General features: G+C 37.8%; 1 protein-coding gene and 1 non-coding gene across 3 annotated transcripts in view; one reads left to right on the top strand and one right to left on the bottom strand.

Moving 5' to 3' along the window:
* Positions 1 to 18,618, bottom strand: part of SYCP1 (synaptonemal complex protein 1) — a 136,965-nt gene that overhangs the window by 91,390 nt on the left and 26,957 nt on the right. For both annotated transcript variants that reach the window (XM_060413293.1, XM_060413286.1), the window contains 3 exons: positions 6,346 to 6,440; positions 5,625 to 5,809; positions 4,235 to 4,302 (listed from right to left, as the gene is read on the bottom strand). In XM_060413293.1, coding sequence (XP_060269276.1) covers positions 4,235 to 4,302; positions 5,625 to 5,809; positions 6,346 to 6,440 — 348 coding nt within the window. The remainder of the gene's footprint in view (positions 1 to 4,234; positions 4,303 to 5,624; positions 5,810 to 6,345; positions 6,441 to 18,618) is intronic.
* LOC114111212 (U6 spliceosomal RNA) lies at positions 2,319 to 2,425 on the top strand. The gene has a single exon (XR_003587294.1). It is a non-coding gene; the product is annotated as a U6 spliceosomal RNA (small nuclear RNA).

Here is an 18,618-nt window from a genome sequence, read left to right as displayed (position 1 = left end):
AAATGAGCCCAAAGTTCATTAAACAAACTAAGCAATGGATCTATATAAAATGAAGTCACACAGCCCGTATCTGTACCTTCAGCTCACTATTATCTAAATATGTGGCCTTTCAATCAAATTTAAAAGGAGAATTAATTCACTTTTCTCAAGCTAACTCTGACCACTGTTCTGGATCTCAACATTTCCATCTCCTGTAAGACTTCAGTTGCTTTATTATGAACATATATTGACTCTATAGCAGAATCTTCAGTTTCCCCATATCCTATCTAAAAACCTATTTGAATACAAAATTAAAAAGTAGCTAAATTCCCATTTGTTACCTATCTATATTTCTTTCTTCAGTTCAGTTCAGTTCAGTCGCTCAGTCGTGCCCAACTCTGTGACCCCATGAATCGCAGCACGCCAGGCCTCCCTGTCCATCACCAACTCCCAGAGTTTACTTAGACTCGCGTCCATCGAGTCAGTGATGCCATTCAGCCATCTCAACCTCGGTCGTCCCCTTCTTCTCCTGCCCCAATCCTTCCCAGCATCAAAGTCTTTCCCAATGAGTCAACTCTTCGCATGAGGTGGCCAAAGTACTGGAGTTTCAGCTTTAGCATCATTCCTTCCAAAGAAATCCCAGGGTTGATCTCCCTCAGAATGGACTGGTTGGATCTCCTTGCAGTCCAAGGGACTCTCAAGAGTCTTCTCCAACACCACAGTGCAAAAGCATCAATTCTTCGGCGCTCAGCCTTCTTCACAGTCCAACTCTCACATCCATACGTGACTACTGGAAAAACCATAGCCTTGACTAGATGGACCTTAGTTGGCCAAGTAATGTCTCTGCTTTTGAATATGCTATCTAGGTTGGTCATAACTTTTCTTCCAAGGAGTAAGCGTCTTTTAATTTCTGGGCTGCAATCACCATCTGCAGTGATTTTGGAGCCCAAGGAAATAAAGACTGACACTGTTTCCACTGTTTCCCCATCTATTTCCCATGAAGTGATGGGATCGGATGCCATGATCTTTGTTTTCTGAATGTTGAGCTTTAAGCCAACTGTTTCACTCTCCTCTTTCACTTTCATCAAGAGGCTTTTTAGTTCCTCTTCACTTTCTGCCGTAGGGTGGTGTCATCTGCATATCTGAGGTTATTGATATTTCTCCCGGCAATCTTGATTCCAGCTTGTGTTTCTTCCAGTCCAGCATTTCTCATGATGTACTCTGCATATAAGTTAAATAAGCAGGGTAACAATATACAGCCTTGATGTACTCCTTTTCCTATTCGGAACCAGTCTGTTGTTCCATGTCCAGTTCTAACTGTTGCTTCCTGTTCTTAATCCCATGCAAAAGTGGTATTATTATCTATTGTTATCATTAATTGTTATTATTTATCTACATTTCTTTCTTAATCCCATGCAAAAGTAAAGCTCATCTTCATTAATAAATTATGATCTCAAAGATCACCAACACCCATTTTGTGGTGAAATTCTCAGTCCTTATCATTGTGGAGCTTTCAGCATTTGACACTCTTAGCCACTCTCTTACTTGTCTCCCATCAATTTTCAAGACCTGGCATTCTTAAGATTTTCTGTTTCCTTAACTCTTACTCTTGTTTTCTTTACAAACACTCTTCCTTCTTGTCACCCTAAATAATAACAATTTAGAATGCTTTTCCCTTTATACGTCCATGAATTCAGCATTAAGGTAATGAATTAAAAAGTTCCCAGTTCAAACCTCCTGTTTTTTCTTTCTTACATTTTAAAAAATATCTATAAAGTTCCCAAATGATGTCTTGCTGTTGCTAAGTCGCTTCAGTTGTGTCTGACTCTGTGTGACCCCATAGATGGAAGCCTACTATACTAGGCACCTCCGCCCCTGGGATTCTCCAGGGAAGAACCCCGGAGTGGGTTGCCATTTCCTTCTCCAATGCATGGAAGTGAAAAGTGAAAGTGAAGTCGCTCAGTTGTGTCCAACTCTCAGCGACCCCATGGACTGCAGCCTACTAGCTGTCACTTAAAATTTTATTATACCTGAAACACTATCCTTTCTCACTCTGAAGGGTTATTAATCACTGGAGACATAACAGATTGACTGAAAATTTCCCAGACTCTGTACATTAAAAACAAACAAGGAACTTGTAATAACTGCCCAAAGTCTCTAAGAAAAATCAACAAAATATGAAATTCCAATATAGAGTCTAAAAGAAAAACCTGTCACATGTGAAACTTACTTAACCACAAAGATTCATTTTAGGTAAAACGGTTAATTTTTTAAAACTCAATGTTTGCGAACTAAGCATGTGTCCACACTCACTTCCAATCCCATAAATTATACATATAGTGCTTGCTTCAGCAGCATGTATACCAAAATTAGAACGACATAAGAAAGGTTAGCATGGCTACTAAGTAAGGATGATATGCAAATTTGTGAAGCATTCCATATTTTTTTTTGTGGCAACCTGGATGAGAGGGGGTTTAGGGGAGAATGGATATATGTATATGTATTGCTGAGACCCTTCACTATTCACCTGAAACTATCACAGTATTGTTAATCAGCTATGTGAAAATCGTTCAGTCGTGTCCGACTCCTTGCGACCCTATGGACCATACAGTCCATGGAATTCTTCAGTCCAGAATACTGGAGTGGGTAGCCTGTCCCTTCTCCATGGGATCTTCCTAACCCAGGGATCGAACCCAGGTCTCCTGTATTGTAAGAGGATTCTTTATCAGCTGAGACACAAGGGAAGTTCAAGAATACTGGAGTGGGTAGCCTAGCCCTTCTCCAAGGGACCTTCCAAACCCAGGGATTGAACCAGGGTCTCCTGGACTGCAGGCAGATTCAATATTGCATTGTACTGCCTGCATTGCAGGTGGATTCAATATATGTTGGGGAATAATCAGCCATACCCCAATACAAAATAAAAAGTGCAAAAGAAAAAATACATATATAAATTAACAAAACTAGGCAGTCTAACATTAACAAACTCAAATGTTGAAGAATCTTTGGGGAGTGAAGGAGGATAACCCATATTAATTCTATCAGGCTATGTGAACAACTATACCAGGTATCCACATGCCCAGCCACACAGCCCACCTCAGGTTAAATCAAGCATTCTGGGAATTAGAGCCAAAGGGACATGACACTACCCCTAATAGCTTGTAAACTCTAAGCAACATAAGCATTCCCTATAACCAAAGTGTTAGTCACTCAGTCATGTCCAACTCTTTGCAACCCCATGGACTATAGCCCACCAGGCTCGTCTGTCCATGGAATTCTCCAGGCAAGAATACTGGAATTGGTAGCCATTCCCTTCTCCAGAGGATCTTCCCAACTCAGGGATCAAACCCGAGTCTCCTGCATTGCAGGCAGATTCTTTACCATTTGAGCCACCCAGGAAGCCCCCTCTGTAACCAAAAGACAAGTTATGTAATACAAAGCCCACCCTTCCTTACAGAACCTCCCATCTCTCCCCATAATCAAAAGAATCAGACTGTAACAAACACGTGAGTAAATATGGATTCTCAAACACTTAGATGAGTAATCAAGAATCAACAATTAGTGAAGAAAAGCAAAACCATGAAAGAAAGGCACCAAATATATTCAAAGTTAATAATAAAGATTACAGAAAGTTATAGAGATTTCTAGAAAAACAATTGCCAATCCATGATTTATTTTAATTTACAAAAATAATTGTTTTTACTCAAACTGGGGAAAAAGATGTTTATATACGTTTCTAATTCTCCACAATTATAGATATGAAGCTTTGTAAATATGAAATATAGGGTTTTTAGAATTAGCTAATTAAATGGTCATAAACTCACAAAACAACTACAAATTTCTCACTTTTGGCCATGAAAATTGAATATTAACAATACCACTTGATAAAACAGGGGCACGGTTTCCTGTTAATAGTTCATAATCCAACATGACTACTCAATGAAACTTCAAAATTCAATTAAAATGTAATAGACATTTCCCACTAAGAATTATTAAGATCCCTGGATCCTAAAATTAAAAAAAAAAACACAAAAATATCTCTTAGGCTCCTTACAATTCTTGATATTTATGAGTTGTGTAATGAATCTGAATAAGTCTTTAAGATTTAAATTTCTCTTTCAAAAATCAAATTAGTAGTTATCAAATAATCACTATTGGTAAATGACAGAGGAGAAACTATATTTTATTCTGAAATAATGTTGATGGTTTTAAAATTGGCTAATATAATCAGGTACATATGTTATTCTCTAAAACTTACCCAGTTCACTTGATTTCTTCTGAAGTTTCATGGTAAATACTTTCAATTCATCTTCACTTTTTTCCAATCTTGTAAAACATATTAGTTCAATGTAAAATGTAAAATCAATGTAAAATATTTTTTTAGTCATAATTCATCTAGTAATTAAAACTGGTGCAATTTAGCAATGACATAGTTTATTATAGATTCATTCATTCAATTATTACACATTTCTTGACAATCTACTTTGGCTAGATACTGTAGCATGTCAAAATAAGATATTACACTAATATACATACATAGTTGTATATTAATTAAATCTACATAAAACCTCACAGCTTATCATCATGATTTATCTCTTAGCTATTAATGATAATCAAATTAATACATCCTAGAACTTTGAAAGAGTTTTAGTATATAACTACTATTATATTGAATTCTGCCTTAGGAACAATATAAATATGAGAATTACACAATTCACTTAACTCTTCTAGTTTTCCATTTCCTCATCTATAAGACAAATTACATATAAGGTCACTTAAAAGTTGAAAATCTGAAAATCACCTGGCTAGGTCAATCAAGAATACTCAAGAATAAATGGACCAGAAAATCTAGCTCTTCTTCCCTCACCATACATAAGCAATAGAGAAGAAACTCTGCTAGGCCCAGGTCAAGACTTCATAGAGAAGCTTGTTCTTTCATCCTCCAGACTTAATTAATCCTTATACTAATGGGTCAAAAATAACTATGTAGGCCTCATAACACAACTCTGTATAAACATTTCCTTAATACAAAGTAGCAAAAAACAGATGAGGTTTTCAACTGAAGTTTTAGAAAAACAATTTAAATTAAATACAAATCAATATTTTATATATATCTAACCATATTCATTGATTCATTTAAAATGTCTTGAGTACCTACTTTGGACCAGGCTAATTGCTAAATTTATATATCAGAATGAAAGTTTCAGACCCCAGTAAGATAATCAACAACCTAGGAAGTTATTTTTCTATAATAACCCACAGTTTAACTAAATATGTCATATCACTGCATCAGTCCTTATGAACTTATCTATATTGCTTAAGACTTCCCTGGTGGCTCAGACGGTATAGCGTCTGCCTGCAATGAGGGAGACCTGGGTTCGATTCCTGGGTCGGGAAGAAGCTTATCTATATTGCTTAACTCTATGAAAAGCATGCACAGGAACTATCCTAGAGAATACTTTCTCTCTTTTCCTAGGATACCTGCCTACCCAATACAAATTCTTTAAATGTGTTCCCACTTTATATACAAAAAGATACTTGGTTACAGTTATTATAGGAATTACAAGTCAGTTGACAATGAATAGAAAATGGCACTGAATATTAGAAGTAAATTGGTTTTTATTCAGCTAAATAAGCAGTAACTTTACCTTTGCTGTTCTGTTGTCAATAATTTTTTCAAGTTGCAGATAGTAGTTTTAAGTTCAGTAACCACAGATGAATGGGCAGCTTTAGCTTTATTAAATTCTTCCATTTGAGCTTCTTTTTCTCCAGTGAGTTGATATATATTTTTGGTTGCTATCTGCAAATCTTCCTCTAAAGCCATTTGAGCATTCTAAATGAAATAAAATGCAAACAAAAGCTATGAACCAAGAGCTTAAGAAGAAAAAAAAAAAAGCTGAATTCACCTGCTTTCTGTAATTTGCTGCCTCTCACCTCTTACCTCCTCCACCCCATCACCCCTCTGACCCTAGTCTCTCCTTACCATCTCACCCTCTTCTACTCCACACTGACCAATCTGGAGTGCCCCACCCACTAGTCATTTCAATTCACCATTGCTCCAGAGCCCATTTATAGCCAGCCTATCCATGGAATCTTCCTAACCAATCCAGTCCATAGTGTTCTTTCAATTCTTAGAAATATTGTAGAATTTTTGCCTGAATCATGTTGATACCTAGTATAGTCTTGCATTTTAGTTATACTTTTGATGTGTTTTTATCAAATGTCTCTATTAAACTACAAGCACTTAGAGAGTCTATATTCTCTATTTAAAGCTTCAAGGCCTTGTACATAGTATTAGCATTCAATAAATATTTGTTGACTGATGGATGGTGTGAGAGTTACTAGAAATTAATCATTTTTAAATCATACCACACTTCTTTGCAAAGACATTTTAATATCTTCTAGTTCTGATGTCAAATGATCCTGCTTCTCATTTGATTCTTTTAAGTTTTCATTCTGTAATTCTAAAAGAGAAAGTTGTAAATAGATATTTACTTAATAGAAAATACAAACCAAGGAAACAAATTATTTGTAACAATTATTTTTTCTTACATTACATACTCCAAATTGAGGGAGAATTATGCAAATATAGATTCACTAATATTGGTCATCATCAACTTTTGTTGACCATCAAAATTGTTATTGCCCAAGCACTCAAACATATAGGGGTTTTAGTGCTACATTTTTTAGTAATAGCTAAGCACTGGAAGAGGCTTTTTAGTTCCTCTTTACTCAGAAAACAAAGATCATGGCATCCGGTCCCATCACTTCATGGGAAATAGATGGGGAAACAGTGGAAACAGTGTCAGACTTTATTTCTTTGGGCTCCAAAATCACTGCAGATGGTGATTGCAGCCATGAAATTAAAAGATGCTTACTCCTTGGAAGAAAAATTATGACCAACCTAGATAGCATATTCAAAAGCAGAGACATTACTTTGCCAACTAAGGTCCGTCTAGTCAAGGCTATGGTTTTTCCAGTAGTCATGTATGGATGTGAGAGTTGGACTGTGAAGAAGGCTGAGCGCCGAAGAATTGATGCTTTTGCACTGTGGTGTTGGAGAAGACTCGAGAGTCTCTTGGACTGCAAGGAGATCCAACCAGTCCATCCTGAAGGAGTTCAACCCTAGGATTTCTTTGGAAGGAATGATGCTAAAGCTGAAACTCCAGTATTCTGGTCACCTCATGCGAAGAGTTGACTCACTGGAAAAGACTTTGATGCTGGGAGGGATTGGGGGCAGGAGAAGAAGGGGACGACAGAGGATGAGATGGCTGGATGGCACCACTGACTCGATGGACGTGAGTCTGAGTGAACTCCGGGAGTTGGTGATGGACAGGGAGGCCTGGCGTGCTGTGATTCGTGGGGTCACAAAGAGTCAGACAAGACTGAGCGACTGGACTGAACTGAACTGAAGCACTGGAAGCACTTCCCTGGTGGCTCAGACAGTAGAGAATCTGCTTGCAATGCAGGAGATCCGAGGTCAATCCCTAGGTCGGGAAGATCCCCTGGAAAAGGGAATGGCTACCACTCTAGCACTCTTGCGTGAAGAAATACATGGACAGAGGAGCCCGGTGGGCCACAGTCCATGGAGTCACAAAGACTAGGACATGACTGAGTGACTATCACTCACTCAATCACTCACACATGTATTAGGAAACAACCTTAATATTCAAAAGGAGACAGATTAGACTACGGTGATACAATGATATACCATGTAGCCACTGTAAATGATGATATAGCTGTTTATTTATTACTAATTTGGACATCCATAAAATATAGAATAAAAAGGGAAAGTTAAAAACAGCATTTATATAAATAGTATATGTGAAAGGAAAGAACACACAAAAAGTTCAAAAGCAATTTATCTCCTAATGGTGAAATTGTTCATGATTTTATCATTTACTATTCTGATTTTACATTTTTCTAAATTGTTGCATTTACTTATTTAGATACTATGAAAAAAAGCAAATAACTTCACTTGATAGCTAATATTTACTAAATCCTAAGTGTCGGGTGCTATTTTTATGCTTTATCTGTGTGCATTCACTTTTAAATCTCATAAAAACACAAACAGTAAGAAGCTCATGCTCATCCCTGGGTTCGAATTATTCTATTTCCTTTTACTAGCTACCTACACATGGGCATGATACTTAACCAACTGCTCCCTACTTTTCCCACATGGAAAATGACAGTTAATGATATTTCAAAGAGTTCCTATTAGGATTACACAAGATAATGCAACTTAAAACATTTAATCACAGTGTCTAGCATATAGTAAAATGTTAAATACTATTATGACTATGGTGATGATGATATGATGTATACAGAAACTGGAACTACTGGGCAAGCAGACAAATAATCAAAAATAAGTGCTGATGAGCAATTCTGGGAATAAATACAGAGGTGGTACCTAAGCCTAATAAGACCAATAAGTGTTAGAAGTAAGGGGAGACAGACATAGGAGAGGGAAAGTTCAAGGAAGGCTTCCAGAAAGTGACAGCTGAGTTAAAATATTTGAAAGCCAGTAACAATTAACAAAAGCAGTGGGAGCTAAGGCAGGAAAGAAAATCACAAGAGATACAAAAGAGCATATACAAAGTCAAAAAACAGAGAGATAGGATAAACATTCTGAAGTCTAGAAATGTATTTCATCAGCATGAAACAAGCACAAGAGAGAAATCATAATATCTGCTATTAGATATGATTTGAAAAATAATGACAAAGTCATAATAGGATTCACATAACTTGCTCAGAAGTATGTGCTTTCTAAGTCATGAAAAACAATAAAAGATCTCAAGCAACAGAATAATGTTTCAGACCTATATTTTTAAAAACTTCCAATCTCAAAATCTGTGTAGAAATGAAGGTGTTAGTGCTCCATTCTAGGGAAAGAATATCTGGAGAGAGGGAAATGATAACTAAAGACTATCTATTATAATACTATTTACAATGGTCTATTAGTGTCTCCTCTGTGAAATCATAATCACAAACTAGTAGTTAGGCATGTGTGGGAACAGAATATATGCTGCTTAAAAATACTAAAAATCTCTAAGCCAAAACTTAATTTGAAGTTCCCCTAAGGTCCCCAGAATCCTGGAAGCTATAAAAGTAACTTTTCTCTGTAAAAATATACCTCCAACTCAGCCCTTAAAGAATTTCCACAGATGAAATTATAGGACTTCACAATCAAAACCACAAGAGTAAACAGAATACTACTACAAGAAAAGTCAGCAGAAAAACGACAAACTTTGACCTGATTGCAAGATTTCAGATGTTAGGATTACTGGCTGTAATTACTGGATTAAAAAAATAAAAAGTTTTGTGTATCATTTTTAAAAACTAAAAGGGAATTTCACCAGTTGTCCAGTGGTTAAGACTCCATGCTTCCAATGCAAGAGACACAGGCTCAAACCCGGACCAGAGAACGAAGATCCCACATGCTATGCAGCACAGCCAAAAGATTTTTTTAAATTAAAAACAAAAAAGGTAAAAGAAATAAGGAAGATATCCAAAAACTAAAACTTATGTAGAAATGACATATAAAATTGAAACTGAAAATTCTATTGGAGTAATAGTGAGATATGTCATTTTAAACAAACACACCTCTAAAAGGGAATAAAAAATTCAGGATCAAATATTAAGAACATTAAAATCATTAAACTCCTAAAAAAATAATGAAATTAACAGTCACAAAGTGAAGGCAAAATAGAAACTTGGAGAAATAACATAAGCACAAAAACTGATTTTGCCTTGAGGAATTCACAAGTCCTGGCAAAGCTGGATTTTGATCTGAAATTATGATGAAGTGAGAAAAAAAATATGAAAACTCAAAGACTGTATAAGGTAAGAGGTTCAAGAATTAAACTTGTACAATAAGTTCAGTTCAGTTCAGTCGCTCAGTCGTGTCCTACTCTTTACGACCCTGTGGACTGCACCACCTCAGGCTTCCCTGTCCATTAGCAAATCCAGAGCCTGCTCAAACTCATGTTCATCGAGTCATGACTCCATCCAACCATCAAATCCTCTGTTGTCCCCTTCTACTCCTGCCTTCAATCTTTCTGAGCTTCTGGGTCCCTCCAAATGAGTCAGTTCTTCACATCAGGTGGCCAAAGTATTGAGATTTCAGCATCAGTCCTTCCAATGAATATTCAAAACTGATTTCCTTTAGGATTGACTGGTTTGATCTCCCTGCAGTTCAAGGGACTCTCAAGAGTCTTCTCCAACACCACAGTTCAAAAGCACCAGTTCTTCAGCATTCAACTTTTTTTATGGTCCAACTCTCACATCCATACATGACTACTGGAAAAACCATAGCTTTGACTATATGGATCTTTCTGGGCAAAGTAAAGCTTTGCTTTTTAATATGCTGTCTAGGTTGGTCATAGCTTTCTTCCAAGGAGCAAGCATCTTTCAATTTCATGGCTGCAGTCACCATCTGCAGTGATTTTGGAGCCCAAGAAAATAAAGTCTCACTGTATCCATGGATTGCCCATCTATCTGCCATGAAGTGATGAGACTGGGTATCATAATCTTAGTTTTTTGAATGTTGAGTTTTAAGCCAGCTTTTTCACTCTCCTCTTTCACCTTCATCAATAGGTTCTTTAGTTCCTCTTCAATTTCTACCATAAGGGTGGTGTCATCTGCATATTTGAGGTTATTGGTATTTCTCCCAGCAATCTTGATTCCAGCTTGCACTTCATCCAGCCCAGCATTTCGCATGATGTACTCTGCATAGAAGTTAAATAAGCAGGATGACAATATAAGCCTTGATGTACTCCTTTCCCAATCTGGAACCAGTTCATTGTTCCATGTCCAGTTCTAACTGTTGCTTCTGGACCTGCATACAGATTTCTCAGAAGGCAGGTAAGGTGGTCTGGTATTCCCATCTCTTTGAGAATTTGTTGTGATCCAACAGTCAAAGGCTTTAGCATAGTTAATGAAGCAGATGATTTTCTGGAATTCCATTGCTTTTCTATGATCCAGTGGATGTTGGCAATTTGATCTCTGGCTTCTCTGCCTTTCTAAATCCAGCTTGAACATCTGGAAATTCTCGGTTCATGTACTGTTGAAGCCTAGCTTGGAGAACTTTGAGCATTACTTTGCTAGCATGTGAGATGACTGTAATCATACAGTAGTCTGAACATTCTTTGGCATTGCCTTTCTTTGGGATTGGAATGAAACCTGACCTTTTCCAGTCCTGCGGCCACTACTGAGTTTTCCAAATTTGCTGGCATATTGAGTGCAGCACTTTCACAGCATCATCTTTTAGGATTTGAAATAGCTCAACTAGAATTCCATCACCTCCACTAGCTTTGTTTGTAGTGATGGCCCACTTGACTTCACATTCCAAAATGTCTGGCTCTAGGTGAGTGATCACATCATCATGGTTATCTGGGTCATAAGATCTTATTGGTATAGTTCTTGCCCTCTTCTTAATATCTTGTTTCTGTTAGGTCCATACCATTTCTGTCCTTTATCATGCTCATCTTTGCATGAAATATTCCCTTGGTATCTCTAATGTTCTTGAAGAGTCTTTCCTACCACTAGTGTTTTCCATTCTACTGTTTTCTTCCATTTCTATGCACTGATAACTTAGGAAGGCTTTCTTATCTCTTCTTTCTATTCATTAGAACTCTGCATTTAGATGGATATATCTTTCTTTTTCTTCTTTGCCTTCACTTCTCTTCTTTCCTCAGCTATTTGTAAGCCCTCCTCAGCCTTTTTTCATTTCTTTTTCTTGGGGATGGTTTTAACCACCACTTCCTGTACAACATTATGAACCTCTGTCCATATTTCTTCAGACACACCATCAGATCTAATCCCTTGAATCTGTTTGTCACTTACACTGTATAATCATAAGGGTTTTGATTTAGGTCATACCTGAATGGCCTAGTGGTTTTCAGTACTTTCTTCAATATAAGTCTGAATTTTTCAATAAGGAGTTCACGATCTGAGCCACAGTCAGCCCTCGGTCTTGTTTTCGCTTACTGTAGCTTCTCCATCTTCAACTGCAAATATAATCAATCTGATTTCAGTATTGACCATCTAGCGATGTCCATGTGTAGAGTCGTCTCTTGTATTCATGGAAGAGAGTGTTTGCTATGACCAGTCTGTTCTCTTGGCAAAACTCCGTTAGCCTTTGCCCTGCTTCATTTTGTACTCCAAGGCCAAACTTGACTGTTACTCCAGGTATCTCTTGACTTCCTGCTTTTGCATTCCAGTCCCCTAGGTGAAAAGGACATGTTTTCTGCTTGGTGTTAGTTCTAGAAGGTCTTGTAGGTCATCACAGAACCATTCAACTTCAGCTTCTTTGGCATTAGTGACTGGGGCATAGACTTGGATTACTGTGATATTGAATGGTTTGCCTTGGAAACAAACAGAGATCATTCTGTTATTTTTGAGGCTGCACCCAATACTGCATTTCAGACTCTTTTGTTGACTATGAGGGTTACTCCATTTCTTCTAAGGGATTCTTGCACACAGTAGTAGATATAATGGTCATCTGAATTAATTAGCTCATTCCAGCCCATTTTAGTTTACTGATTCCTAAAATGTTGATGTTCACTCTATTCATAGCCCGTTTGACCACTTCCAATTTACCTTGATTCATGGACCTACCATTCCAGGTTCCTATATAATATTGTTCTTTACAGCATTGGACTTTACTTCCATCATCAGTCACATCCAGAACTGGGCTTTGTTTTCGCTTTGGTTCAGCCTCTTTATTCTTTCTGGAGCTATTTCTCTACTCTTCTCCAGTAGCATATTGGGCAGCAACCAACCTGGGAAGTTAACCTTTCAATGTCATATCTTTTTGCCTTTTCATATGGTTAATGGATTTCTCAAGGCAAGAATACTGAAGTGGTTTTCCATTCCCTTCTCCAGTGGGCCACATTTTGTCAGAACTCTCCACCATGATCTGTCTGTCTTGGGTAGACCTACACAGCTTGGCTCATAGCTTCATTGAGTTAGACAACACTGTAATCCATATAATTAGTTTGCTTGGTTTTCTGTGATTGTGGTTTTCATTCTGTCTGCCCTCTGATGGATAACGATAAGGGGCCTATAGAAGTTTCCTGATGGGAGGGACTGGTTGTGAGGCAATCTGGATCTTGCTCTGATGGGTGGGGCCATGCTCAGTAAATCTTTAACCCAATTTTCTGTTGATGGGCAGAGCTGTGTTCTCTCCCTGTAGTTTGGCCTGAAGCCAAACTATGGTAGGGGTAATGATGGTAATGGCCTCCTTCAAAAAGACTTACGCTAACACACCGCCTCCCAGGACTGTTATAGTCAGTGCCCCTGACTCCACTGCAGGCCACTGTCAACACATGCCTCTGCCTGAGACTCCTGGAAATTCACAGTCAAGTCTGGCTCAGTCTCTTGTGTGGTCACTGCTCCTTTTTCCTGGGTCCTTGTGCACACACAAGGTTTTGTTTGTGCCCTCCAAGAGTCTGTTTCCCCCGTCTTGTGGAAGTTCTATAATCAAATCCCACTGGCCTTCAAAGTCAAATTCCCTGGGGGTTCTCAGTCCCTTTGCCAGATTTCCAGGTTGGGGAATCTTTTATGGGCCATAGAACTTTTCAACGGTTGGAGAACTTCTTTGATATAATTTTTCTCCAGTTTGTGGATTATCTGCTTGATGGCTCTATAGTGGGGCTAATGGTGATCTCCTCCAAGAGAACTTATGCCACAAACCATGGCTCCAAGGTCTGCTCCAGCCAGAGCCCCTGTCCCCACGGCAGGCCACTGCTGACCTGTGCTTTTGCAGGAGACACTCAAAGGCAGGTCTGGCTCAGTCTCTGTGGGGTCTCTGAGTCCTGGTGTACACAAGGATTTGTTTGAGGCCTCTGAGCATCTCTGACAGGTGTGAGGTTTGATTTTAAATGCAGATTTGTACAGTAAGCTAGGACAATCATTATATATGGATGAAGCAAAAATAAATGAACCCTCAAGCAAATGTGCAGCACAGGTTTACATCACCTGAGTGGTCCAATTAATCCCAAGCCATGAAACTTACTTAAGATGGGTAGAGCCACCATGCACATGGTAAAAGCAAATGAGAATCCTCCAAAGAGGAAGCTAAACTACCTACAAACAGGCAGGCCTTATTATACTAATAAGAGAAAGTTTTTCTTGAAAAAAATTTTTCAAGAAAAATAATAAACATGTAGTCAACTATGTATAAAATAGATACTAATGAGAACCTACTGTACAGGCCAGGTAACTCTATTCAGTGCTCTCAAGTGGCCTATATAGGAAGGAAATCCAAAAAGAGGAGATTATGCACACATATGGCTGATTCAATTTTCTCTACAGTAGAAAATAACACAATGCTGTAAAGCAACTATACTCTGACATAATTTTTTAAAAATGTAGTCAAAGACAAAAAGGTCCCCAGTGAAACAGGCTAAATAAATAAAACAAAATCTGGACTAAAATTTATCAGAAAAAAAGATAAATATTTAGATAAAGAATTATCAGAAAGAAACTATAAATAGCTATTCTTAGTATATTTAAAGAATAAAAAGCTTAAATTAAATAAGAAACAAAATTACATAAAGTAGAATAGCAGATCTAAAAATAAGAACAACATCATAATAAATATCTAATAACTAAAACTGAAAGAGTTCACAGTGGATGAGAAACAAAAACAGAATTAGTGAATGACAAGATGGGTCATCTAGAATAAGGCACAGAAAGGCAAAACTGTGAAAAGATAGAAAAGAAATTAACAGTCACAGAAGAGGGAGAAAATTAGCATGAGTTTTATTCAAATTTCAAAAAGGAGAGGAAACAGAGACTAGAACAAATATAATGTCTGAAGAAAAGCAATAATAAAAGACTTTAATTTATAGATTTAAGAAACTATAAAATAAAATTAAGTATATATCATATCATATTGAAAATGCTAAAATATCAAAAACAAAGCAAATCTAAAAAAACCAAGAGAGGGGAAGGATAACTTTACCTTCAAAGGTTCAACAGTTAGTTTGACAAGTAATACAAAGGAAACCAAAAGAAAGCAAATACTACCTTCAGTGGGCTAAAACAAAATGGTTTTAATATACAGTGCACCAACCAGAAGTATATACAAAACAAAAAAATCCTTTCAGATGAGAATGAACAAACAAATGTTCAGACAAATAGGAGAGAGATCATCACAAACATATTTTCACTAAAGGATATTCTAAGTATTTCTCTTCAAGGCAGAAAGAATAGGGCCCAAATTAAAGATCTAAGAATTAAAGGGAGGGATCAAGATCAAAATGATAAGAGCAGGAGGACACGAAACTTACCTCCCCACCAAGGACACATCAAAAATACATCTATATGCAGAATTATACTCACTGAAAACTAAGTGAAAAAATGGCATCCATTTTTTTCCTTGTACATCCAAAGCTGTAAGATGGAATCCGGTAGGAAGAGAAGAGAAGCAATCAGATCAGGACCTCTGCACCATGAGGCAACATGGAAGAAGAAGGGAATCCTCCTTGAGAGATGAGCAGTTCAAATCACATTTTGGGTATATTAGCCCTCAGGTCCAAAAGTAGGAAGACAAGTCACCTAAATTGGTTAGAAAACCAATGAGACTAACAAGGGGGCTGTAAGAAACCTAGATTCAAATCATGAAGATAGGTGCAACATTTTCGTACTCCTGAAACAAGGCAGAGTAAGCAAATTGAATTTGCACTGGACTCTAGCCTGTTTCCCATAACTTCCACAGTGTGCCACCCAGCCTGAGCCAAGTGATTGCTCAGGCCTTGTGTGCTTTGCAACACAACTCCACACTAGGGAAAGAGTTGCTGTGGCTAAGGACAGCGCTCAGTTGTGAGGGACTATACCAGCCCAGACACAAAACAGCATCTGAATAGGGAGGTGTAACCATTACCAGCGCTTACAGTAGCAATGTATCAGAAGTAGTACCAGATTCTGACTACAGCTGACACCACCATACCTTGCACCCAGACCCACATCAGCCATGCCTGCCAGCGCTGCAGCCCAACTCCAAACTAGGGTGAGGGTTGCAAAGGCAGTTCAGACCCAGAACAGTGTCTGAAGAGGCAGGGGCAGCTATTAATGGTACTCACAGAGGCAGTACATTAAAAGCAGTCCAGACTCTTTGTAACCAGGGATGCCATGATCCACACTCAGACCAACATCAAGCACCTGCACTGCCCCGTCTTGCTCCAGAACTGCTCCATATGAGGTAAGGGTGCCAGTGCTGGGAGGGAAGAAAGCACACACCTAGAACGAACAAAGATGGCTCAGACCCAACTCTTAGAGCTTCTGTGTGAGCAAGTGGAGACCTGACCCTGCCTCCAACAGGGTAATGTTGGCCACTGAGAAAAGAAGCCCTGGCTCACACTTGACTGTGGCTCTAATCCCTCCATTTCCAACCCAACCTCTTAGCAAGGTGATAGTTGCCAGCACACACTGGGAAAAGACATGATTCATATTCACATCAGATCCTGTCCACAACATATAAAAATAATAATAAAAGTAGATTTATAATCAGAGATAAAAAGTTAACATTAGAAAAGTAGGTTTAACATTAGAAAATAACATTAAAAACTAATCACTAATGAAGGAAAAAATATGGCATCTCAATTTATGCCCCCTAAAAAGTATTTGATTTTTATTGATATTTTTGTGGATATTGAGTCAGTATCCATTCATTATAAAACTCCTTGATATATTGGAAATAGACAGAATTCTCTTCCAGAAAGCAAGGATGCAATAATAAGCAACTGCATTCCCCATAACTAGCTTTGTGCCTGGCACAAAACAGAAAGGAGGTTAATAAAAGTTGAATGAATAAATCAATGAGTAATGATTTGAAAGTGCTAATATATATCCAAAAGAAAGTTTCCAACTGCCTTCTAACTCCATTATACATGTATTGTAGGACAATGTAGAGCTTACATTCAAAAGGACAGCAAGGAAGCAGAGACCTCAAATTTGCTAAAGCAAAAAGGTAAAGAAAACTTTCATAAATATGTTGAGGAAGAAAAAAATTTTATATGCTATCTTTGAAGAGCAAGGGTTTCCAAGTCAAAGTTTGGAAAGGAGAGGAACAACGGAAGTTAAGACAAGCAGAAAAGCCAACACTGATAAGAGAATGAAAAAAAGTAATGGGTTTAATCATGTATAACTGATATGTAGCCTCATGAAAAAGAGCCAAACCCCTCCAAACAGAATCCTATTTAAAAGTATAGTATTCTTAATAAACAGAGAGAAAAAGAGTAAAAATTTTCTCCCCTTAAGTTTTTTTTTCTTAAATCTCTGATCACTGATACTCTTTAGTAGACAAGTATTGGCAAGTGACAAAAATTAGGTAACAACAAGAAATTATTATTATTTTCTTGTAAAATTATCTCCATATTGGCAAATTCAGACTTAAACCGAAGAAAAGTAAGGAAAACCACTAGACCATTATGTATGACCTAAGTCAAATCCCTTACGATTATACAGTGGAATTGACAGATTCCAGGGATTAGATCTGATAGAGAGAGTGCCTGAAGAACTATGGACAGAAGTTAGTGACATTGTACAGGAGGTAGTGATCAAGACTATCCCCAAGAAAAATAAATGCAAAACGGCTATCTGAGGAGGCCTTACAAATGGCTGAGAAAAGAGAAGCTAAAGGCAAAGGAGAAAAGAAAAGGCATGCCCATTTGAATGCAGAGTTCCAAAGAATATCAAGGAGAGATAAGAAAGCCTTTCTCAGTGATCAATGCAAAGAAATAGAGGAAAACAATAGAATGGAAAAGACTAGAGATCTCTTCAAGAAAATTAGAGATACCAAGGGAACATCTCATGCAAAGATGGGCCCAATAAAGGACAGAAATGGTACGGACTTAACAGAAGCAGAAGATATTAAGAAGATATGGCAAGAATACAGAAGAACTATACAAAAAAGATCTTCATGACCCAGATAATCATGATGGTGTCATCACTCACCTACAGCCAGACATCGTGGAATGCGAAGTCAAGTGAGCCTTAGGAAGCATCACTACAAACAAAGCTAGTGGAGGTGATAGAATTCCAGTTGGGCTATTTCAAATCCTAAAAGATGATGCTGTGAAAGTGCTGCACTCAATATGCCAGCAAATTTGAAAGACTCAGCAGTGGCCACAGGACTGGAAAAGGTCAGGTTTCATTCCAATCCCAAAGAAAGGCAATGCCAAAGAATGCTCAAACTATCACACAATTGTACTCATCTCACATGCTAGCAAAGTAATGCTCAAAATTCTCCAAGCCAGGCTTCAACCATATGTGAACCATGAACTTCCAGATGTTCCAGCTGGATTTAGAAAAGCCAGAGAAACCAGAGAGCAAATTGCCAACATCTGCTGGATCATTGAAAACGCAAAAAAGTTCCAGAAAAACATCTACTTCTGCTTCATTGACTACGCCAAAGCCCTTGACTGTGGGGATCACAACAAACTGTGGAAAAATCTTAAAGAGATGGTAATACCAGACTACCTTACCTGCTTCCTGAGAAATCTGTATGCAGGTCAAGAAGCAAAAGTTAGAACTGGACATGGAACAACAGACTGGTTCCAACTCGAGAAAGGAATACGTCAAGGCTATATATTGTCACCCTGCTTGTTTAACTTTTATGCAGCATACATCATGTGA

The sequence above is a fragment of the Ovis aries genome, chromosome 1 (assembly GCF_016772045.2).
Source record: "Ovis aries strain OAR_USU_Benz2616 breed Rambouillet chromosome 1, ARS-UI_Ramb_v3.0, whole genome shotgun sequence".
Classification (NCBI taxonomy): domain Eukaryota; kingdom Metazoa; phylum Chordata; class Mammalia; order Artiodactyla; family Bovidae; genus Ovis; species Ovis aries.
Note: the sequence above shows the minus strand (reverse complement) of the source record. Positions and strands in the feature narration are given on the sequence as shown.